At 36.6% G+C, this 26664-nt stretch overlaps 1 protein-coding gene across 1 annotated transcript in view; it reads right to left on the bottom strand.

The window, feature by feature from the left end:
• The window catches only part of LOC311436130 (uncharacterized protein), a gene marked incomplete at its 5' end in the record, with an annotated part of 364735 nt that overhangs the window by 167613 nt on the left and 170458 nt on the right, over window positions 1–26664 (bottom strand). Inside the window, one exon of the mRNA XM_084517972.1 lies at window positions 18205–18319. Within this exon, the coding sequence (XP_084374098.1) occupies window positions 18205–18319 (115 nt within the window). The remainder of the gene's footprint in view (window positions 1–18204; window positions 18320–26664) is intronic.

Here is a 26664-nt window from a genome sequence, read left to right as displayed (position 1 = left end):
AGAGGCTGCGAGAACAGCACCTTGAAAATCAGTAACAGAATTCAGTGCATGCAAACATAAGGCAGCTAAAAACTATTCACTAGTAAATTGTTTCACTTTCAATGTGTGATCTTAAGACATTTTCTGTCCTTTCCCCAGCCCTCCATCTTGTTTCAGAGGAAACAGACTAAACAGGATAGTAAACAAATGAGCAAGGAGGATGCAAGGTGGAGCAGCTGCAGCAGTGCAGGGAGGAGTTGGTGACCCACAGCACCTTTGCAATTCCTAAGCAGTTTTAAGCAACACTTACACTTAGTCTGAGTACCTGTCTTACTGGCATCATGATGAACCAGCATCTCCTGGCAGAGAACAGAGCCTCAGCATACACAAAAAGGTTGTTGAATGTATACATAAAGAACATGATTTTAATTAGGACATTATGTATGAATGCATGAAGTCAAAGATTGATACTGCAGTTATGTATAAAGACAGGAACACAAGTTTAATTAGTTACTCATGAAGACTCCTTTTCCATTCAAGAGGCCTAACAAAATAACATATTTGAAATTATTTGTTTGCAAGCAATGTCACTCCTTACTAGTTTTTTTTTCCGACATTTGCAAATTGATATGTATGGATGTAAACATATTTAAATACTTCAATGCAGCAGATTTGTAATCAGTAACAATGACAAAACAGTCAAAGGAATGCTACTTGGAGATGGAATGACAGAATTCTGAGTTACCCTTCTTTCCTCCCATTGCTGCTCTAACCAGTCACTGCTTTGGTTATCCATCCTGTTCACCAACTTTTCCTCCCCAACTTTTCCTCCTATGGCTTATTACTGCTGTTCTGTCATCCTGCCACCTTACGTAAAGCTCTCTCAGCTCCTGGTTTGATTAGCCCCACAGCCCTTCTCAAAAAAGTTTTGTGGCAAGCTTATTAAAAAAATAAACCTGGCTGACAGTCTTTCATCATCAAGGTCATTCTCACCACCTCAGCCAATGAGCAGTTAGTATTTCAGGATTCTCAGTAGTTTTAAATGCAGATACCTCGATTGATGGAGGTGAGGTAGACAATCTCTGCATTGTTAAAACGTCCTTCCTCAGCCAAGGAACTGCCATTTCAAAAGTTTTCATCAAGAAAGTTTCGAGAGGACTGACTATATTTGCCTTCTGTGAGCCACCACTGCTGCTTCCCTTGATAAATTTTGTTTATAGATATGAAAGTATCTTTGAGTTGACTAATTAAGTTAGCAGTGAAACAAACTTACTGTAATTGCTCATCAATAATAGGACTTGAAATATCGAGCGTGAGAATGAAAAGATGAAGCAAATGAATACAGTAAATTGAAAACAAAGGTATTTATATCCTTATAATAAATCATACGAGTTTAGATGACTTCATTTGCAATTATTGTGATAATGAAAGTATAATAAATGATAAAGTGATAGTTGGTGGGCAACACGGTAAATATCTTCTTCGCATTTTTATATACCTCATTCAAGAAACAAAACAAATGTACTCCAAATATAAAGTAGAACTAAGTTTAACACATACTCAAGAGCAGCGTGTTTTCTAAATGTTTGTATTACAGACCTACATACAGCATCTAGATGGGGATTGTTAGTTTTTCTCACACACACTGGTAATACTAAAAGCATTCACATTCAGGAACAGAAAATTTACAATCAGAATGTGAACAGCAGCAGAGATCTATATCTTCTATATTCCATTTAAATGGAGACAACCACTAGTAAACACATCTGGCCATCAGATTTTCTGTGAAGATGTTGCATGTGCAGAGTTTGATACTCCTAGAATGGACAACTCAAACCACCAGAAGTCCATGTTTCCTTACAACTCCATACCTGGCTTTCTGAGGGTTGTCACCACACTGCTGCATAAAATCTCACCTTCACCTCCTGATCATAGGTTCCTAGCTCCATATCAAGCCATTTTGCCCCACCATACAACAGACCCCAGAACTTGAGCCTGTGTGCCAACAGACTTCATAATCTGAATTTTTATCAACTTAATGAGCAGTGACATCTTCATAAGTGTCAAATTAGACTTCTTTATAGTCAATGTAAGAAGTACTTAATTAATATGCATATAATAGTTGGCACTAGATACCAAATACAGAAAGTGCAGGCAATAGTCTGTTGCTTTTGTTCTTCCTTTTTTGTGTGTGTGTGTGTGTGTGTGTGTGTGTGTGTGTGGTTCTAATAAGAGTTAGAGGTAACTTCAGTAATTTATAAGTTTCACAAGCCACAGTGTAATCTTAGGCAATTGCTCATGATACAAATACATGGTATCTTTCATCCTTTTGTAGCTACAACACTAGAATTGTATCAACATCCTGCATTGTGACAGACTTCACTGTTTCAACATGTTTAGTAGGGCAATCTAAACAAACAATTCCACATTATCCTCAGTTATATTTACAGGAGTATGACACAGATAGGGAAGACAACATGGCCCATATTCTTCCTTAATGCTGTCAGATGATAGCAAAAGATCAGTAAGTGTTTCCTGAAAGTGTTCAGAACCAAACTCCGAGATTTGTTTCTTTTACATGGTCACTTCCCATTTCCCAATGGGAAATTTCCACAATGAGTGATCAACATCCTTATCAATACCCATCAAGATTCACCTACAATAGAAGAAAAATTGTAGTGGACTAAAGGAGTATAAATGGTACCCCAATGCCAGTACTTTGGCCATAGCCTGAAGACCTGCTGTTTGAGATTTTTTTTTCTCCTTCAAGTGTTCAGAGCTAAGAACACTGATTTCTTGGTTGATAACCTACAGCTTGAGTAGCAGCACTGCTGAGGAATAACATAACACCATCAATAAACTGGGATGCTAAATTAATTACTGCATGTGAAAACAAATTATATTGAAGCTGGCAAAAAAAAAAAACAAAAAAAAAAACAACTAAGTAAATTAAAAATTGGCTCAAGAATAGACAAAGGGTAATCTAGGGCACAGGCCAACCACTCCCCAAAAGACAGTGTGACAAAAAAAAGTTTTCAATAGAAGAATAAACAACCCTCTCAGAGAGGGGAAGGTGCTGCTGGGACAAAAAAAATAGTAGTGTATATCCTCATGTAATTAGAGCATATCATAGCACACATGGAATAAGTTAAAGCTGCACAGACAGCCTGTGTCTTAACACCTCATAAACATAGAAGTGTTGACTTTGCAACCTTAGGAATGTTTTTAACAATGTGCGTTATTTATGTTATCTGTGGAAGAAGTATATATGATCTCATGCTCAAATATAGCCACGATGCTTGCAGGCATTTACAAGTGGTGAAGCTTTGTGCAGTATTTTGTGTAGCAATTTCAGAGCATTAAGGAATTTGTATATACATTCACATGTATTTCTATGTATGCATGCACAAACATATGCTGGTAGATGTGTCTAAACTGACATTTAATAAGAAAACTAGTTGTATCACAAGTCAAGTTGCAAAGTTGGAGATAAAATTAATCTTCAGAGTTTCGTGATTTATTCTGAATTATATCACTAAAAGTATTCTATCTGCAATATCTAGTTCTCATATACATAAGTTTCAGTTTGTTCTTATAGAAACCTGTTCATTTTCTTCTTAAAAATGTTTGCTAATCACAATGAAACAAGATTTGACTTTATATCAATCACCTAATTGGCATTTACCTATTCAATTCCCAAACTATTTTTCAAGTGCCAATAACAATGAGCAGGACTGGTGACTTCAGAGTAGCAGGCAAGGTAGTTGAAGGTCAGTGATTTACATTATAGCATGGCTCCACCGCTTAACCAATTATTAAAAATATTTTTATATGATTTCATATTACATATAGTTGCATATATTTATATATGTATTATGCATACACACACTATATTGCTCAAGGAAGTCAGTCATCCACCAAAATCTTCAGCAAGTCCTGAACATTTTAAAAGAAACTTTCAGAGACTTTTCTCCACAGGTAGACTTCAATGAAAAACAGTATAATTTTAAATACGTAAATGGCGCTTTTTAACACTGCGCCACAAATGACTAAGGATGGAGTTTAATTTCAAGAGCTCAGAAGCTACAGCAACCCATATTGATCTGAACGGAGCTGTATTCTGGGATATCTCTTCCACATCTGATAGCTTGCTTGTAGCTATCAGATATACATCTGTGGATGCCAAGAGATTTGTCCATGAGGTCTTTACCAAGCTCATTTTACCTTGACATATCCTTTATCCCCACTTTTTCAAGAACAGTTTTGCTTTGACAGGGAATTATTAAAAATTGCAGTCATACAGCAAGAAGTTAGAGACCTCTACCAAGAGGCAACATACATGGGCTGTCCCAAATAGTAAGATTCTAGCCATTAACCCAACCCTGAACATTTGGTACATTACATAACCTATACTTCAGAAAAAAGCCACAATAAAAGCTTTCAAGGTAAGCATGTATTACATCTTCAAATAAAAGCTAAGTTATTAAACCTAGAAAGTAATACTTTAGACTAAGTCTGATACGTACAGTACATATGTGCTATGAAACACACTTTTTAATTGACCAAATATCACCTAGCTGTACAATGTTAAAATACCTTAAAGCACCTTCCATATTATCTAAACCACTATCAAATGCATATTTTATACACTGTCAAGTAGCATCTACCACTTAGAAACTTTGCTAACCATTACAGAGAAGCAGAAGAGCAGACCATACTGAATTAGTGCACAAAAGCCTGTTAACAGATGATGCTACAGTATGATTTGGGTACCATGAAGAGTATTGCTGCAGGTAAAAAACTACAGTATATGTTGAATTAGAAGATGCTGCTGTTTAATAATGCCAAGTGGGAAGATAAGCAAATCAGACCATTTTTTTCTTGTTGGCTGCTAAGGAGGCTAACTCAGCAATTGGGATGCTTGCTGCAGTAAAGGAAGCTGGCATTGTCCCTGCTCTTTGGAGGACTCGGGTATATCATGCTGTACTGGCCACATCACTCATTTTAAAATTGATTAGACAGTATTATGAGCAATTATTAGACGGAAATATTTTGCATGTTAAAGTGGAAATAAAAAAACAACCTGAACTCTCATTCTGCAGATACTATTAATCAAAGCCATAAATATTTCATAATGGTTTGTTGTGAAAGACCATAGTAAGATCTGGTTTAAATTACAACTACAGAAGTTACATGGACAGATCAAGTCCTCAAGGTTTTCTATTTTCCTATTTATGGAATTGAAAGTAATCTGCTATTACAGTATCATTTTTGATTTATAGTAAAACAACTGTAGAAATACATTTGAGGATACAACTGATATGAATTTATATTTAAATAACTTCTAGACTATAAAACATAATTCCTCCCGTAATAAAATACTTAAGAAAATCCATTTGTCTAGCTCATCAAATGTGATGTCCTTGCTCTGTATCTTATAGAACAAATATTCATAAGGAGTTATTTCCCATAGGTGAGGTGCAATTTAATGTACCTAAACATCAAAGCTCCTTGTCACTTTGTTATACATTTTTATTACTAATTATCCTAAGCTGCAATAACACTCTACTCCAAAAGAAAATATTTCCTAACATTATTAATCTTTTATATCATATACTTAAGACCTTTTTTCTAACACTGGGAGAAAGTGTTTTGCTTAACAGTCTTGCTTAAGATTCACCCAGATGACTCATTAGGAACATGATTAACTGATCCTAAAAACTAATGGCAAGACTTACAGCAGCTTGGATAATATTTAAGGTGAGACCCATACCTAACTTCAGACTCTAGAATACAGATATACACATCTTAGCTTCTCACCCTATTTTCTTGCTACGGTCAAAAAAAGGAAAAAAGACTGTCATGGTTCATGCAATCACAGAATAGACATCTCAAATATGGAAGATGACTTATGCCACAGTATGGGCCTGTTTTGTTTCTTCCCACTGGTCCTACAGGGAGTTTCAAGTAACTGGGTTCATCCTGAAGCCTCAGCAAGTGTAAAAATTCTCTTCTGTGATCTCAAGTACAACAAATTATTTGATTAAAAAACAGATACAAGTAATTTAGAGCTCAGTTCTTTCACTCAGTTGAAAGACTGAAAGTGTCTCCTTTAAGTTCGGTACAAATGCTCTTTGTCTAAACTCTGCTGTAAGTGATGAAGAATATAAATGAAAAGTTCACATTTGAAATTAAAAAATACACCACTGACAAGAATAACTTAACCTGCGGGCAGAATCTTATTTTCAAATAAAAATACACATTGAAGCACTGTTTTCTGAAGACCTAAGAAATTCTATTTTCCAGAAAAGCTCATGTCTTAATATCTGTTCAGTCAAGTATGGTAACTGTGTTATTGTATAATCTCTGCAGCAAAAAAAAAAAAAAAAATTTCATATTCTAATACATGTGTTGTATTGTTTATACAGAAATATTACAGGTTAAATCAGAGAACTAGTCTCCCCCCAAAAAATAGTTAGAACAAATACCTGCACAAAAATAAACTTGAATTTATTTGAAATATATGTACAGTATTCTAATACATTGCTTAGTCACATCATTTAAGGCTGTACTTTGTTTATAATGATGCTGTTAACTCCATTGATTATTTCATTGGTTTCACTAAATAGAAATTAGCATTTGCAGTTTTTGAATTTGGATAACATGATCTTTCACTTATGAATGACTGACATAAGCATCTTTACTTTTTTTAAAGTAGATTAGTGGGTATTTTGTTTGTTTTTGTTTCTTTTTTCCCCCCATTTATTTATTTATTTATTTTCTGAAGAATTGCTTCAGGTTCACAAGCTAGTATGAAGTGGCAGCTTCTGCTCAATTCAGCGGTGGTGTTACACCACAAACAAATCCATCAGACTATCTGACAGCATTCATAACAAGCATAGTCTGTGCTGAGGGGCCCTAGAGTGAATCTGAGAATTGTGTCAGGCCTGGATTAACCTATACTGACAACTGCATGTAGAAAGCTAGTAAACTGTCTGTCTACACCTGGCTCAACCACAGCCAGATTCTTATTTGTGGTGCAAATATTTAGTGCACAGGCACTACAATTAATTTTTGTAATTAAAAGCTTATTTACATTAATACTGTTTGTTATAGAACGCAATTTCAAAGAGAATAATACTTTGCCATTGAAATGGTTCAGGAAACATAGTATTATCCACATTACAAAGAAGCAATTAGATGCTTTACCCACCCCAGATTTTCTACTTATAGGTCATTCTTCATTTATGCCAACTTTAATAAATTGTACAGAAATACTATTACTCTGAATAACAATAAATTGAAGTATTATGCTTCAGGGAAGAGTTTTCTGTTCTTGATAAATATGCAGCATTATCAACTACAAAGTCATTACATGTTTTATTGTTTTTGAAAGCTACGGATCGAATGCAGTTGCAACATGACAGAAGAATCTGCTGGAAACCTTTCAAAAAGCAAAGGTAGTGTCAGATGCCTTTATCCATCGTATAACTGATGAGGTTGGTATTGTAGCCACTGACCCAGTTGCTAAATTAGTCCTTAGAGTAAAATGCATTTATAATCAGTTAAATCCAAGTTCTAGAAGGGAAATTAATTATCATTTGATAAAAAAGGATTGATGTTTCACCTCTAATTTCTTGAGCCTACTCTTTTAACGATGCTTCTTTTTACATGTATGTTCATGTAAATATTTGCATCCCAGTATGGGATGCAAACACACAAGCCATAGCAATCCACAAAATGCATTACCCAAAGAACTAGACTTAACTGCTTCCAGTTCTCTGATATGAGAAAAGAATCATGACAGTTGAAGGCTTGATCCTTAGAAAGAATCAAACACCCAAAAGCCTCTCCTTTCCTGACATGTCTTTTTTGCCCCTTTCAAAAGGGCCTGAGCCCAAGATGCCAGTTGTTTCATGACTACTCAAAGCTAACTCAGAAGCCTGAGTCTCTCTTTGGAGCTGTGTGGTCCGTGCTGCCCAGGGCACAGCTGCAACTCAGACCCAAGCAAGCCCAGAGCCAGGACATGGCTGGCACACTCTGCAGCTCCCACCAGCCTGTTTGCCCAGATCTCCTTTCCTTGTGCCTAGGTTTCCGCATGGATCTGGAAAGCTCCTGGGACACATCTTGACAGAGAGCTGAGGAGTGCTGCCAAGTCAGACAGTTTAATTGGAGCACTCAAGTCCTGACCCAGAAGCATACGGCACGCAGCTGTGCTCTGGTTCTGCACAAAGTGCAGAGGATGAGGCTGGAGCAGGGGGATTATCTTCCCCTCAGCCCAACTACAAGATTGTAAAAAAGGAGGCCAGAGTTCTGGACTCTGATTTCAGGAGCGTTTCTGATTTTTAATCCAGTAGCTATTTAATAAGACACACAACAAGTTCTGAAAGCCTGCTCCTCAAAGCAAAGCCTTCAGTTTCTAACCAAGATCCCCCTTTGCTAGGCTAGAAATTATTTTGCCTGGTTCTTCTCTCAGTCCCACAAATACCGCACTGCTGGCTGGACATTTATAAATGTTTATAAAACTGACATTTTATAGAAACTGGCAGTATTTTCAGTTATTGGCTACTCCTTCGCCTCATAACAAGACGTATTCTTCCCAGAAAAATCATGTCCTGGTCACACACTGCTCAACATTCAGCACATTACCAGGTCTACAATTCTGTTTCTATGCCACCAGTGCTGTGTTCAATGATCTTCAGTGGTGTTTGACCCAGTCAGCCCCTTGGAGGCTCTTTGTTTAAATACCCTGTGTGATGAAAGATCCTCACGTAGCACTATTGATACTATCTCTATTAACCACTTGATGATTCTGTGTCTGAATGTGTTAGAAAGAACCAGTGGCAGAAAAAAAGTGTACTGTAAGGGAATGCATTATCTTCAATACTCAGCTTCTGCACAATTGACCAATGTTTAGGCAACTGAATCCTTTTGTTCATGTACTATATTCAAAGTGTAAGAAAAGTCTCATCATTAGAAGGCAGTTACTCAGCTTTGAACCAGAAAACCAACAAGAAACTCTGGCTGCTTGGAGTAGGGTACAACTCACCACTGGGTTCCACTTTACCCAACTGGATGTTCGCTTTGCGTACCCCAAAGAAAAGTGTGATGCTAGATCCCTGAAAAGCACGTTGGAGAAGTTTGCACAAGTCTTAAGAAGTAGCTGTTCCAAAAATACCATGAGCCACATGCCCCACACAAGAGATGTGCACATGGCAAGTCAAGTACTGTGGTGAGTGGAAGTTGTCAACGCATTACTAGAAGCCTTACTCTGAGAACCATCTTTATCTGCTTGCCAAGCCCGTCCTTTCTGGATAGGAGGAAAGCACTCATACAGCAGACTGCAGGTACACGTGCTGAAGCCATTTGCAGGTTCAAATTAGCAACTTTCTAGCCATAGCAGGTCTAAAAAAAAAAAACATACAAAAATCTACATCATTGGAATTGCTATACTTCATGTTTTATTGCAGACCACAAATTAACATCACCACTTCTGAATGCTTACCTACAGCTGAAGCCTCTCCCTGCAAGAGTAGGCCAATTATTCCAAAAGGGGGGTTGCTCAGACTATATATAAGAAACTGCACAGAAACAACATTTTTACCATGTTTGATATTATGCTTTAAGGCTCTTCTAAGTACTTTGGAAGTGCTACAAATGAGTTTCTACCGTGTATCTACTTATGGAAAAAATACATAGCTGTGGTAGAAGGACATGGAAAGTAATAGCAATTTATCCCTAATGACAAAAATGGGATATAACCTGTCTAAAAATTGATTCACTGTAATGAACTTCAACAAAAAAGTCTCACATCAGAAATGTTATTGTGAATTCACTTTGAATTCACATCAAGTCCTAAACAGAATATTGTATACACAGTCACATTTCCTTCAAACCCTGCATGATTCACACAAGGCATTTTAGGGCACTGAATAATCAGTATAAAGGTAGACATTTTAAATTGAGGTAAAAGAAAGAACCATACCACAAAGCTCTCTCTCCCCCCTTCCACTAAGGCCACCACCCCGTGCTGAAAGCAGCTCCCAAAAGTAAAATAAAACATGTTTAGACTCAAAGCCTCCAGTATATCAGAACTTCTTAAACCCATTTGGTAAGGTTCAAAGCACAGGTCAGCTGACAGTCCTCCCTGCTAAATTCAGAATAAAGAGACCCATTAAATAAGACAAAAGACAGCTCCAAGACTTAGTTCCAACACACATCATTTTGAGTACACATTGTTCCCTAAGCCTAATTGCCTGAAAAAACAGCAATGATGTGTTGAGATAGCCACTGTACACTCACACAGGCAGCCTCAGGATCCTGACCACCTCCAAGCACTGCTGAAGGGAGACAAAACCAGCATGGTCAGTAATCAATCCTTCAGGTTGGCAGGATTTCCTACTGCAGTAGCAGGGAGTGTTAAAAGACTTTCTGCACTAATAACCTACCTCTGGGCACACAAGACAAATTTTTTAACAGCTGGATGATAGCATGATAAGTCAAGCTGTATAATTTATTAAAGGTAAGTAATGCAAATGGAAAGCTCTGAGGGAATATGAGCTCACCACAGTTACCTTGGGGAGTTTGGCAATAGAAATTTATTTCTGCAAGCTTTTCAGAGAGAATTAAGTTTTCCCTTTTATAATCTCATGCGGTGGTTAAGACAGGTTTTGCATAGGCCCTTGGTTGCTTAAAGCCACCCTGTTTAAGAGCTGGTTACAAGCAAAATAAATGTATAACTCAGGGATCTAAGAAGATAAGATACTAATTCAACCTGCACTTGCAAAACTCCCTAAGCCACGTCCATAACATTATCAGTACCATAGGAGCTACTCACCTGGAACAGGCAATACTAATAAGAGACATACAAAAAAAGGAGAATCAAAACAAAATGTGGCATAAACAAACATGATGCGCTAGAAGTGCCATTGCCATGCCACTCTAACCAGTATCAGCATTTGAAACCAATGAATGCTGCATAGCATTACGTATGATCAGATTCACACTGGTTTTTGTACACTTACATACGGAATCAGACTTTGTGGACCGCTCGCAAGTCATTTCTTCTCTCACTGCTACAGGCCTCCGCCTACTACAAAGATGGCCTCATCCAGATATTGCTTCAGTGCTCACTTCCGTGCAATACAAGCCTGCAACATGCAGTGAGGGTAACACTATAAAATAAGAAATCTTCAGTTGATTTTAATTCTTGAGCATTATTTCTTAAAGTTAGCGTTCACTACCTGAAGTGCTACAAACTAGCCAAGTTACTTCCACTTAATACAAAAAGAAAAATCAGGAAGGTTAAAATCCTAGTCACATAACCTAAGCTAAACTTCCATTTGAAGAAAAAAGCTTTCTTTTTGTCTCTTTTGAGCTATGAAACATTTTTGTACTATTATTCAAAGCAGTATGTAGTACATTGTATTGAGATTTTTAACAGAAGGATGGTAGGGTACCCTCTGCCTGTGTTCATTTTTATTATTTTTTAATTCTCATTGTCCTTTGCATCATTAAGAAATCTCCAAAAGAATGAAATAGAGGGCCTTTTTTGAAAGTCTTTCAATGACAGAAGTAAAAACTGAGGGTGCTCAGAGCCACAATGACCCTGGCCTTACGTTCCCATATCCCATAGACAGTATGAACTTCAGAACAGCTGTAGGTAGCTGCCCCCTGCACATGGATGGACATTTACTTCGCAACCCACTGCAATTGCAGTTATCTTTCCTTAAGTTTAAAACTGAATTCTGGGTCACCTACAAATGTATTATCTCTACAGCAACTGGTAAGACACTTTAACTCAATTTTGAGAATTGGAAAACATCATGGTATAACCCAGTTACAAGACTAGAAGGTAAAAAAGTAAAGACCAAGTTGATTACATTTCAGTGTTCATTTTAACATATAAGGTCAACACATCATTTGGATGAAATAGATAGGTCTCAAAGGTAACAGTACATGATTTCATTCAGTATTTCTATGCCAATGTAGAAAAATCTTTTCATTACTTCAAACATCTGAAACTATAGCACTGGCCCTATATAGACTTCCCCCATATAATAAGGTAACTCTGAACTAACTGAAATAGTACTGGAATAGTTTAAACCACAAAAAATATTCTGCAATTTACATTTACCGTACCTACAAGCCAAAGCCTGCCTATCCTACACTGCATAATTTAAATGCTTAGTATTAAAGCAATAGTTATGATGCATATTTTTCTTAGAAATATTTAAAATACTATTAAACTATCTACCGTGACTATAAAATAATTGCACTCAAAACTAGAAGCTTAGATTTTTTAATACACATGGATGGAAGATTTAGAAATTGTATGTGCTTTTCTGTGTTTCTTTAATAAGAAATGCTAATGTAATTGAGCAATTTAAGGAGGGTCTCAACAACTAAATGCAATACAGAGAATAGACGTAAATCAACAGGAAAAAAGCAACTGTGTGCTAAATGGAAAGTCCCTTATCTATTCTTACTGTTCTGTATGCTTGAAGTATTTAATTATGTGTTTATTTATCCAATAGGTGGTATTGGAGCCACAGATTTTAAAGTAGTCACTGCTTTCCTCAGTCTCTAGTTGCAATTAAATAAAACTATCAAGGAGCTCTATGCCACGTCAGTGAGTAAATTCAGACACTTGAACAGTACCTTAAAAATCAGTATGTTATGTAAATCTCGCTGCTCTAAAACCAAGTATGGGGGATAACCCACAGGACTGAACAGAAAATTGCATCTTTCATCACTAAGTTGTCAGGCTGAGACTGAGGTATCAGTGACTAAGTTGCTACTCTGCTGAAAATTATATTACTTTGTGCCATTTGTCCAGTTCCTATTGTGCAAATGCTCCTGTAGCAGAACTGCCCACAGCAAACGGCATTTGATTTAAAAAAAAAAAAAAAAAAAAAAGCCTAGCACAAAGGTTGAAAAGCCACAAACATTTCTGCCCTCTCACTGTAAAGACTGCTCTTCTCTTGTCAGGATTAGATTGTAATTCTGAATATGGAAAATTACAGTAACTCCCCACGGACTACCTGCTCTCTGAATGTCATAGAGCTATAATGAACTTCCAGGGTTCTCAAACTGCTCTATATGAGAGCCAAGCTCATTATATTCAAAGTAAGATACTCAAATGGTATTTTTATGTCAAAAGATATTTTTTTTTAAATCAATAATCATCATAAAGCAAGGTTTCATACATTTAGCAGTGAAATTAAGATAGTGCTCCTTTACTGTGCCTTGCTTCATTTCAAAGAGTTGCTTTTACCTGCGTTTTTAAACATCAATAACTAAAGCAGTGTTTATTTGTTAGCTACTGGTTTTGTTCATGCTGTACCTTATTTTTCCTCTATTTAATAATGAAGCAGTCGCAAACAAAGACTACCACATGCCCCAAGTTTTGAAGCAATATATTTGTTTCGCCAATTAGGAACAGGCAATTACTTAACCTGCTATATTAGAGATTATTATTTTTTTTAAACCTCAGGCTTACTTGCTGAAAAATGAATTAACTTGCTAGTGTTTATCCTCAGCCTTTCTTCAAATATACCATCATGTTGATTTCTACACCTACTAGCAGGAAATTATTTTATGCAACTTCAATTATACATTACAGGTGGGCACAGAGGATTAAACTGATTGTTTGGTGGGCAGTACTCCCAGTGTGTTAAATTAAAAGATAATATGAAATATGAGGCCTTTTCTAGCTCATTCAAAAAAGCAAACTTGAAAAATGTACACTGCATTGTTTATTGGTTGAGGGCAAACCACTTTTTTTAATACAGGTTTTTGATGCATGGCCTAACACAGGCCTCAGCAAAAAGATAGCAAATCTTAGAATTTATTATTGTCAATAGTCTGCATGACCTTTACTTTAACTGCATCTTGGCTGTCAGTAATAATCCAAGGCTGCACTTTCAATGATAGAATGAGAGATTTTGCATATTCAGTCTCCAGGTCTCCTTGAAAACGTTCGGAAATCACAGTCATTTATTCCTATTGGCAGGGCAAGGTCCATTATGAAAGCTCATTCGTCTTTACTTGAAGATGAAGAGTGGAGAAACTCCATTTTTTGCTCTGAATCAAGTACTAACTACAGCAGTTTTCTCAAATAAATCAACAAGGAGGCTTCTAGGTCCAGGGTCTGAAATCTTTTCTCATTCAGGGCACCCATTCTCTAACAGTTCCCTTCACCTTTGTAAGGTACAATTTTTGTAGTAGATAAAACAGCACTTCAACACAGACCTGTAGATTTTACATTCTAACCTTTCTTCATTTGGGGTTTGTTTTACCTGACAGGTTAGAGAGTTTGCAAGTTCAGAAAATCTAGCAAGGACAGGATTGCAAGGGCAATAGCAGTAAATAATAGGCTTGCAGAACTGGCCTGCTCTCCCTTGAGAGAGGTTTTTAAAGCCAAAATTACTTAAGGTGTGTAAGACATATTATGTGTAGTTGTGTACTAAAATATACTAAAAATCTGTCTCCACTAGGTACAGATCAGCCCCAGGTAGTTCTTTGTACCAGGCTGACTGGAGGAGAATGAGAGCCAACCTGCAAGTCGGAGAGATGCACTGGCATGACATTTACACCCAAGCAATGTTCCCACTGTGCACACAGTCCTATGCAACAAACAAGAAAATACTATGCAGTTTTTAAAGGAGATACTGTTGGACAAAAAAAAGAAAAAGGAACACGATTATTCTACAAGTCTGCAATAAAATCTGTATTTGAATCTCACTTCTTTATTCTCCCCACGTTTTATATTCCTGACATCACATAGTATGCTATTCCTGAACCACAGATGAGCTTTCTTCAGATCCAAGGAGAGAAAAGTTAGGCCAGAGAAAGGAAGAAATAATTCACCCTCAGAGACAAATGGTGGCATCCTAAGAAAAACAACTAGGTCTTAAGTTCTTGCAAAGGCGGATCACTATTTTCCTGCAGAGTGACTTACTGAAGCTCACAGAGATCTGCAGAAACTCAGCAATCTGTAACACATGGCAAATTGGGAGATTCAGGCCTAAGCTTGAATTCATTGTTCCACTAGGAAAACACACCCCTATTTCTCCTCCTTTTAATCTGATTTATGGCAATTCATCACAAGAGAAATTCCAAAGAAAACAGCATGCACAGGAAGCTCGAGTTGTCTAGGTCTATCACTACCATTTCTAGTGAGGCTGGGCAACCTTTTTCAAAAAAAAAAAAAAAAAAAAAAAAAAAAAAAAAAAAAAAAAAGTTTAGTCACTGAAAACTGTAGTTTCTGGTCAAGTGATACTATTCACAAATTCATTTCGCTCATCGCTCATGAATGTGTATTCAACTATATAAAGTGGAACGCTGTCAACAAGAGACAGACAGCAAGTCCTGTAAGACACAGCAAATACTCTTCTTAGCTCTCTGGTTAAAATGCAAGACCCCCCATGAGGTATCTATTTAGCTTACCATTCTGAGCCTGGATACAGAATCTGCAGGTTCATATTCAGCCAATTTCATGCATCAATAACATTCTGAATATTCCATAAGCAGGAAGACAAAGACAGTAACAGACCTCACATCCTACTACCTTTAAATTGGGCTGTGACTAGGACAGCTGGACTCCTTAAAACCACCTTTTTCTTCATGACCAAAATTTTTTGGGCACCTAGTTCACCTCATAGGGCCAGGATTTGTTACTACAGCAAGTAAGAGCTAAAATCTTTCATGCCATACCTATCATGCTCTCTAGCAGCCTCAAAACTTCTTTGGGAAGAGAGTAAGAAAGATTGTATGTTATTCTTCCCAGGCCGTGTTAACTGCTGGCAGAATTCCTTCTGTAATTCCACACTTTCATCCTCCTTTGAATTTCAAAAAAATTTTGCCAAATCAGTTTCATGTGTTCTTACATAAGTCTCGACATCAGACATCCAGCGTTCAGCATATGGACTGTGGGCTAAGAAACCAGCCAACTTCCATAGCATACCTCCTATTTCCTTAAAGGCATCACCACATATCCTTCAACTAGCCTCCTGTATTCTAATTCGTAACTCTAATGTCTTCTGACTACATACAAAATGTACATACTAAACATATACACAAGAGTTGGAGAAACTGGAAGAGGGATTAATAGAAGTGACAGGCTTAAACTCCCTAACAACATCCATCTTTGACATGAAGTCTCCAGTTCCTATGATTATTGACAGAAGCTCAGAAATAAAATAAAAAATAAAAGAGGTCCTGGGTCATGCCAAAGTCTAACTCCCTTTAACCTTTCATTTGGGAAATAAGATCAACTCTGTGATGCTGGGAACTCCAAGAGCATCACTTCAGCATAGCACCTGCATGTAAAATTGACCAAAATTGTGTCAGATGTTCTCTCAAGAATCACACTAATGCAGAATCAGCCAACAAAGAACAGGTAGTTTACAGAGCAAAAATTCTTTTTCTTCCAAGCCTTTTTCCCCACAACCTGAATGATGGAATGTATTCATTCTAAAACACACCTTCCTACTCTCCGTATAGAACAATTTTACTTACAACAATGCAAGGTTACACTAGGAGATATGGTTAGAATGTAAAATTATTTTGTCAGTGACTGATAACATTCAGACATTCAATGAAATTCATCCCCCCCCCACTCCCCCCTCAAGCCCAGGTAGTGGTAGGTTTTTTCTTTCTCCACTCCCCTCCCACTCCCAGTAAGGGGAAACAGCACTGTGATACAGTATTTGCTGTGAATACTTTTTTTTTTCTTGCCAATTCCGCAGAGCATTTCAGCATTCTACCAGAAATCCCCAAAACAAACATATGCATGTTGATAGACTTACTCTTCATCCATTTTGTGTTTAAATATACTGCATGTCCCTAGTGCTTCCAGTCACAAACTACATTCACTTTAAAAGCATAATCAAGAATTTTAGCCAGAGAAGTAACCAGAGAAGTACAACAACAAATCAGTAACCCATTTCACAATCATAACAATGAAAGAGGTGTCCCAACTACAATCGCTAGTCATTGGTTGCAAAATATATGCTTAAATCCCTTAGTATTGGCTACTTCTTAATAGTTTCATTGCTAAATTACATTAGAGGACAGCAAAAACGCATTAAGATTTTACCTTACACTCCCTTGTGAGCAAGCGTTTTACTTACTAAAGAATGTTGAGAGATAAGTGGGAGGAAAGATGGTCTATGCATCAAGTTTTCAGAAAACTTGAACAGAGTAATTGTATTCCTGGAATTTACATCTATTGTAGTAGAGTACAGCTACCTATTAGTAGCAGTTTAAGATGTCAAAGGTGAACCTCATTAAACAGATTAAAATGAAATTCTCTCTAAGAGATAACAAGTCTCAAAGTGTAACCAGTCAACGAACTGAAAAAAAAGAAAAAACAAATTAATGCTTACCTAATGGTTTTGTTGTTTGTTTGCTTTAATCTCAACAACTAGCAAGATTTTCTAGTGAGATTATATTATTTCAGTATGATTTCATCCTGGGTTTACTTAAGGATCTTAATATGTTTTCTGTAAATGGTTTAAGAATGTAAGGACAGTTGAAAGGAAAGCGTGAGCTCTAGAGTTCTGGGGCCCTAGCCTGCCCAACAAGACCTATCTCATCACCTCCTGCAGATAGGAGACTGGGGCTTAAGATGTAGTTAAAGATTAAATTTAAAAACTAAATCTGGTTTTGGGAGATGGAACATGCTAATTGTTAATGATTGTGAAAAGGGAAAAGTTTTCCCTTGCAAGCAATGGCAGGAATATCTACCAAAAGTCTCACCTAGCAGAATTTCACATCCAAGACACCAAAAAGCAGAGACCAAGAGAGGAACAGAACACTGAAGACAAAGATTTTAAGTATTCAGGAGCGGAAAAAATAATATATAGCTTTTTTCCCCCCTCCAAGTAGTAAGGATTACTAATTGTAGCTCTGTGAATAACTATTTCTTAGTTAAGAATTTAAGGCCAAAAACAAAACCCCAGCACACAAACCTGAATTGACTTGAGAGCAACATACTTTCACACATTGCTTATAATGAAAGCAAGGAACAAGTTCAGGAGGAATGCATGTCTGTAGCTGTAAACTCTACTTATACCAAGTATTAAAAAGCTTCAAAAACCCCAGTACACCACCACAACCAGCCCGTGAGGCTTGATACAAGGGGGCAGCCCTAAAAGATAGCCCCATGACCAACCCTCCCCATTTTGACTCCCAGGAGAGCCCCACACACCAAGTACTTACCAGGGACACAGGCTCAGCAAGGCAGCAGCACAAGCCAGACAATGAACTCATCCCCACAGCAACACTCAGGCCCCATCGGCCAGGCAGGATAGCACAACAACACAGAAAGAGGCTTCTAGGCACAAAATTGAGAAAACAAGGGTGATCCAAAGTCCCCCAAGATATAGACACCTTAGAGACAAGGGCATAAGGCCTAACCCTGGGCTGAGCTAAAATGGTGGCTGGGAGAGGGCCCAGGTGAGGCCAAGCAGTGTTGCAAGAGGCTGTTAAGGGCTGTCAGCACCCCCAGCACCTTATTTAAATTTAAATTTAAGAATCGGTTATTGTAGTAGAGACTCACAGCTGAAACTGATTTGAATGAGCCCAAATGGAGGTGCTCAGCAGTTTTTTTTGTCAGTGGTTTCTCTGTTGTGGTCACTATCCATTAGTGCTATCAGATAGACTGCACAGACAACTTCATGGTTTTTTTTTGTTTTGTTTTGTTTTGTTTTTTTTTTTTGGGGGGGGAGCCTGTAATATTGGCAAAAGCTGTTATGTGAAACAAATTGAATCATTTTCTGTCTGTGTTAACCTAATCATCACTCTAATCAATGGTAGAACAACAGATCATTGGCTACAGGAGTGCAGCTGAAGTATTGCCTGATTTTGGGTCTTGCAAGTTTGGCACAAGAAATTCAGAAGGAAAGGTACATGTGCAACAGATTCAACTACAAAGTAGATGTGTAAGTATTTCTGCAACATAACTTAAAAGCATGACTTTTTTAAATAAAAAAGGAGAAAAGACTTCACAAAGCATGCATTTATTTCTGCGATTTCAGCCACTTCTGAATTTTTCTTATCTTAATTCCTTAAAAGAAAGAAGTCAGACAACTAAAATTTACAGACTGTACTAATCCTTAGAGTACAGATCCACTCTTCTGAAAGCCATAAATACAGAGTTAAAGAACCACAGGAAATTAGTTCTCTGAGTTATGTTAATTGCTCCCAACACTCCACTATCTATCTACACAAAAAAGGAATACAATTTGAAGAAGACATCATAACATATCATGGTTAAAAAAAAAACTATGCCATAAGGAAAAAAAAAAAAGTTTTGTCGTATGAATTAAAAGAGGTTTGAACCATTTGGGGGAGGGGATTACATCGGAAACATAGGCAAAAAGAAGCATAATTGATCCAATTAGTCTTATTTGTCACTTTAAGTCTTCCTCTAGCAGCAACAGTAGTACAAGAGGGAAAGCTATGAAAAGCTCCTACAGAAACAGGGAGAAAGTAAACAACACACTGTAATTACAGTTTTACATTCTAAAGACTTAGGAAAATTTCATAAAAAGGCAGCCTCAAACAATATGAAGATAGAAAAGCAGCTTACAATGACCTTAGAAGAAAGGCATATAACTGTATTAAAACATTTTTAGTCTCATAGAGTGACCAATAATATATGCAAGAGCACTGTGAAAATTTAAACCATAAGAAATCTCTTTTATGTTAAAGGCTCAGTTTTGTCAAAGTAACTGCTTATCTCATGGAAAAGAAAAAATGTCATTAATGTACTGTTCCACTTGACAACACATAATGTTAAAGTTTGAATACTGGCCTTGTACAAGCTGTATCTCAAGTACTTTCTGATTTATGATGTACAGTTTGTGTTGATGCATTGCTAGCTGATTTGAAGTTTTCACTGCTCAGAAAAAGGTAAGCATCAGTTAACTCAGTCAATGCGAACTCTGCCCTTCCTTGCCTCCATTTGAAATTTTACACTCTGCAGGTGTATCTTCCCTTCAGTGTATGTGTACTCATGAACGTGTCTGAATGTGGAAATCATCACAATAATGTATATGGAAAACGATGGTATAGGATTTGGTTCCTAGGTACAATGGGACAATGTGTAACCAGTTAGATATGTGTATTGATTTACAAATAACTCTTTGTAAGAGGTGATCATAATACAATATTTCCAAAGAAAGAAGCAGATGAATTTCCTGAACTTTCTATACACATTTTTAAAAGGACTATGTAAATCTAGTACTTGAAAATACATAAAGAATTGACTTTATATCACTGATATATTACCTATTTTATTATAACAATCTTCTTCTGATAGAGGAAGAAAGAAAGAAGGAAACAAGGAAAGAAAGAAAAAGAGAGAGAGAGAGAGAGAGAAAGAAAGAAAGAACAAGCTTTTTTTTTTTTTTTTTTTCTTTTTCTTTTTTTTTCTTTTTCTTTTTTCCGATATCAAAAAGAATGAGTATGGAGATTTGGTCCATATGTAGATACGTGCAATATACATTCAAGGCTAATTTGAAAACTACCCACTGTGAATTCTCTTAGACAAATAGAAACCATAGTTTCCATATAGAAACTTTTCGAACTTTTAGCTTTTTAAAAATTTCTTTCAACTCATCAAGACTACAGGACCTGCACAGGTCAGCCAACTTGAATATAACCAGGTGGCTATGGTAATGTCAGAAATTTATCTCAATTACATTGCATAAAATAAATGATAGTTAGGAATGGAAAAGTGTACAGTCCTGCAGAGTAGAGCTAAATCCAAATCTCTACACTAGTTTCAGGTTGGTATAGCTATGATGAATAGAAGACAGTCTGGTGTGTCAGGATTTTCTATATAGTTGATAACATTAAGATATATTTCCTCATGGCTGGCTACATTGGAACATTCACCTTTAAAAGAAAAATAACGTGTCTTTCATTTGCATATTCCTTAATCCTAAAATTGCAATTACTTAATGGAATTTCAGTAGTACTTTGTATTTGCTATTTGCTATAAAAAAGCATTTATGACATAGGAATATACACAAAGGCCTCACAAGTTTTTTGTTTGTTTGTTTTTCCCTACCAGAAAATAAAACTTATTTATATATATATATTTTTTTTCTTCTTTTTACCATTTTGGAACTTATGGCCCTGACTGATTGGCAACGTAACCAGAATCACATGCCACCATGCTCCAGTGGGGTTGGTCAGTGGCAGTACTCATTTCTGATATTAGCCTAAAATTTTGTTGGCATTATCTGCCAGAATAACTACAGTCATTCCAGCTGAGCTTCACAAAACTTGTAGAGATTACTTCCTGGAATAATACCTAAAAGAAGCATGACCTAAATCAAAAGATCTGCCTGTATACACTGTAGGCTGAAATACATTCAGTCTGGTGTACAACCTTTTGTGCTCTGTTGCCTGCATTGTCAGTGATATGTTCTTAGTTGTCATTCTTAGTTTGGTTCTTGTTTCTTTTTTTCTCTGATGATTTTCTCAGTGCGGGGGGTTTTGGTTTTGTTTTTTGTTTGTGAAATCAGTCTTTTGTTGCTAACTTGTTCTTGTGTAATTTTGGTTAAATATTTAATAATTTAAATATAGCATGTTAATAATTATTTTTCAGTTCTGAATTGGAACAAGTGCATCTAAATGCATTATTCAAGAACAGCATCTGATCTTATTTAATATCATGTAACGCTTTGCTTGTTCTTTCTTTTTTTCATGTAGACACAATTTAGCATGCTTGCCAAATGTGTAAAGTACCTTTTCTTCCAAACAAGCTGTTCAGAAATGTTATTAGCCTAAATATCATGTCCTGATTTTTTTTAAGCACGTCTCTTCTGAGTCAATCATCATTTTTCTGTGCATCAGTTATACTAAGCAATTTCAAAAATGGCTGTGCAATAAGACATACCACAGTATGATAAAGAAAAAGTTAATCTACTAAGAAAGTTAGTGACCTTTTTTTTTTTCCCCGATTTCTAAGCTGCTCACTGAGACTGTGTTTGAATCCCTCAAATATCTCTAGGGTCAGAGAACCAAATGTTTTCAGGTAGTTGGATGCCTAGGGATTTATGGTTGTGTGATTTTCTAAGAATATTTAGGCATTTACAGCAACTCTAGTGACAATCAGCAAGTATCACACAATTAGGTCCTCTTGAAAATTCCACAAGGTGCCTCTTCACTGCTGTGATCATTACATTTCTTAATTTGTCTTTTACAAGTTTTTGACCTGGCAATAAGCTCATACTAGCACACCAGCACAGATCTGAGCATCCCTGAGAGGTGTTATGGTAGATGGGTTTGCCTGAGTGGGCATGTCCTCCATTCTGATCATAGCCAACATCTCTACTAGTGATAATATAAGCTTTCTGTGTACAGAATATACACAATGAATTGCCTTTTATTCTCCATCTCCAGCTTCTCAGTGCTGGCTTTGCCTCTTTATTTTAAAATTCACTCTTTTCTGTCTCACTGAGAGTCTTTTTTTTTTTTCATTCAGTGAATACTTACTGCTTCTCCCTTTAGTCATCTCTGGAGTTGTTTATTTTCCCCAGCAATAATTTTTGATGCATACCTCGCTTTGGGATGCATATGCATGTTTGTATAAGATGCCAATCTCCTTAGGGTGTACTGTCTTATTTTGGCTCCATAAAAATGTTTTTTTTTTTTTCTTTTTTCTTTTTTCTTCAGAATACCTCATGGATATATAAATATGGCTAGCAATACAATGCTGAAATCCAATATTAAGAATACTATGCTCTGGTAGCATTCGGGTAACATTTATAAGCAGTTCTAAGTATCATCAAAGGATCACTCTTGTGAAGAGAAACTACTATGTCAAAAGCTTCTGTAACTACACAGAATATCCTTCCTTCCCTGACCTTTTGTCTCAGGCTGAGTCTCTCTGGCAAATTTAAAGCCTACTGTAAATGCAGATCATTTGTTTTCTCTTTGTAGGGACATGAGCTGTATGTTTGACTGTGAGGCTAAACAGTGGCCTGCACAAATTGTTCAAATAAAAAAAGCTAGGCCTCAATATCATGAGCCTGGAACATCTGTGGCCGTGTCCGAAGCTAATTTTTGTAATTACTCTAAATAGCAGGCAGGATGTGCAGCCAGTAACCTTCCTCACCATATCATAATGTTTTATAGACAATTTTATTTGCTGTGTGTTATTCTTTCCTCTCCGTTGATACTAATTTGGATTGGCTGCAGGATGTGACATATGAACAAGTGTGCAAAGTAGAGTACACAGTATGTAAATCTGCTTATAAAACCCTGTGATAGAAAAAGACATAGAAGTTAACCTTTTGTTCGGGAAATAACCTGTTGGTGGGAAGTGCACAAATACCTCATGACACCAACTCTTAAAATGAAGTCACTTCATTTCTCTTTTTTTTCTCCCAAATAAATGATGAAGTAATCCTCTGTGTGTGTGCGCGATCTGATAGGTCAGATTATGCTTTTAAATAATTCTGAAATCGTAACTTGCCTGAGTTCACGAACAATCTGATGAAAAATGTTAAGTCTTAAAGTTGGTTTAATAGGGTACCTAGGTCACATGGCATAGGCAACAGAGCTAGAGGGATTTAGTTCTGAGTGTCAGATTATGCTGTGTGGATTAGTCACTGGAGTCTGAAATGTTGATTTGATGATTGTTTTCCACCATTATATCATTATTTGCTATTTTTTCCAGTATTTCTTTCAGTAAACTAATTTGCTACAATGTTTGAAGAAAACAGACACAAAGGAAGTGCAAACACAGTAAAGCTAAATTGTTTAAATTTAGAACTAGCTGGGAATTTTTCAATTTTCTTTCATTAGAAAAATGATGGTTTGTAGAAAACAAAAAAAAGTATTCATTCAGTTCAAGCAATTGCCTACTAAGGAAATAATCAGAAAGGGTTTGTAAGCTAGTAAACTGCCAAACATTTTAAAGAAAAAAGGTTGCTTGAAGGCCAAGTCCTCTTTTAGTATTTTTAATTAAAACACAGAAATGCTATCATTAAAAAAGAAGGGGGAGGGCTTAAAAAAGACTTCTAAGATCACACAAGCTTGGATTGATCTGATTAGGAAATTGAAATTTTAGATTAAAATTGGGATATTAACTAAAATCAAGCAAAGTGTCACAAGATAGAAGAATGTGTCTTGCATCGATCAATTCTATAAGGTACTGACGGTGATTATAAGTAGGAGCAGTCAGACTCTGGCTCTACACCGACCTTCAAATTAGACTGTCTTTCCATTTACTACCCAGGCAAATTTATGCTCAGGTGCTGACAATTCTGTATTCTGAGCTCCCACTTTTGTCTAGTTTTGCTGCTCCCTTTCCATCGATAAGCCTACTTGTTTTAGAATAACAGATTCAGAAGCTAGGTTTTGGTCCCTGTTGGGCTATAACCCAGGAACAAGTATTCCAGAGAGCATGCATCTGAGCTGATGCATCTGTACTACAGCTGGGCTCTGCATTTCTATGCCTCCTTCCAACACATGGGGAGAGCTGGGACAGCAGAACAGAAATCCAGCATGGCTATTTTCCAGTGGCTTAATGCCCAGGACCTGACAACACTAAGCTCCTTGGCAGCAGCTTCCAATTTCACTGGAGGCAGGCCTGGCCTTAAAATAAGGGAGCTGATCACACATCTCTACCATCTCACTGGCTCCAAGACTTACTCGGCACAAGAGAGAATGTGATGCCCTCCCTTTCCATGAAACTGATCAATCATGATTAACTCTGCTAATTAAACTTGGGCTACAGAGCTGTAACATGGGTGTAAATGATCAGAACCAGACTCATCGGCCATTTTGGTTCTAATTTTCATTTGCTCAAACGTATTTCACATTGCTTATTTAACACACCGGTCTCCTTTTACTGTCAAAGCATGAAAAGTGTCCTAGTATATGAGAGCTGTAAATCTGACTTAAATTAAAAAGTAAATAAATAAAAAACCTTCCATGTCCAAGAAATAAATCTTTTAAGTCTTCACTCTTTGGGACTTATCCCTTGTATAGTGTTAAGAGTAATTCATGTAGACAATAGTTTTTACATGCTCAAGTCCTGCTTCATCCTCTCATTCTGATCAGCGAAGGGAGCAAAGCTTTTAAAGATAAATAAGCTAACCTTTCGCACAAAATATGCAACAAGTATGCATGTGAAAAAATCCTTTTATATTTTAGGTGTTTCTAGTTTTATTTAAGTATATTATGCTTCTATGGTAAATATACATATATATTCTAATTTATTTAGGATAATGTATTCAGTCAAGAAATATTCATGTGATGAATTTCCCCAAATATATTATGCAAAGAGCATTATTCAGAATTAAACAGGAAGAGTCACTGATTTTGTTTGCAAAGATTACAAGTAAAGTACCATAAGGCAAAATTAGCAGTTGGCAAATGCTGTTAAGGGCATCCGTTGACTACAATTAGACTATAGAATGCAATCAGATAGATACTATTCTAGGCACCTCAAACATATACATGATTAAGATACTTACAATTCATTTCTTCTGATAAAAAGTTTAGCTTATGTGGTCTATGTAGGAAATATGAACTGTATGAATTAGAAAAATTTTGAAAATCAGTAATAAACTGGTTGATAATATGTAATATTAATCGGCATTCTGTTTTATCAGCAACTAACTTATCTTTCTACACACGCACAGAAGATGGTAATTTCCTTACCAGTACTTTCAGTACAGATCTTTCAATTCAATTGCCTTTATTTTCTTCAGGAAATCATGGTTCCTTTTCTGGTAAGAGAATAATCTAGTAACAGTAAAGCTTCGTAATGATGAATTCATATGAAGCAAGAAGGACAAAGTAGTCAAAGAACACTGTTTTAGAATATGACTATCTGGTCATCAAAGGCTAAATTAAATACCAGATGATATAGATGACAGCCATTTAATTTCTGTTTTTCATAGGATGAAATAATAATCATAGCTATAGGAAAGTGTATGCTTCAGAAGGAACTACATTTCTTTGATGAATATAACTGTCAATAACCAAGGATATTAGGACTGTTCAGAGTAACTGAGGACATGATGGAACACAACCTTGTCTTCTACTACTTGGCAATTAATAGAATAGAATAGAATAGAATAGAATAGAATAGAATAGAATAGAATAGAATAGAATAGAATAGAATAGAATAGAATAGAATAGAATAGAATAGAATATTCAGTTGGAAGGGACCTGCAAAGATCATCTAGTCCAACTTGAAGGCTAACCAAAATAACTGAAGCATGTTACTGAGGCCATTGTCTAAATGTCTCTTGAACACTGACAGGAGTGGGGCATCAACCACCTCTCTAGGAAGCCTGTTCCAGTGTTTGGCCAACATCACAGTAAAGAAATGTTTCCCAATGTCCAGTCTGAACCTTCCCTGGCACAGCTCTGTGCCATTCCTGTGTCCTGTCAGTGATGAGCAGGGAGCAGAGGCTGGCGCCTCCCTCTGTGCTTCCACCCCTCAGCAGGTTCAGAGGGCATGGAGGTCGCCTCTTGGCCCCCTCTGCTCCAAACTTTTGAATAAGTCAGTTGACCGTAGCAGTCCCATGGTTTTAGACTTTAGTTTCCTTAGTTTATCCTCTAGTGTCAAATTAATATTTGTTGAAATCCAGCACATTTTCATATAGAGAATTTACTTTATCACTTCTGTTCCACCTTTGATGAATG

The sequence above is a fragment of the Aythya ferina genome (genome assembly GCF_964211825.1).
Source record: "Aythya ferina genome assembly, chromosome: 4".
NCBI classification, from domain to species: domain Eukaryota; kingdom Metazoa; phylum Chordata; class Aves; order Anseriformes; family Anatidae; genus Aythya; species Aythya ferina.
The sequence above is the reverse complement of the archived record's forward strand: the minus strand, read 5'-3'. Positions and strand labels throughout refer to the sequence as shown.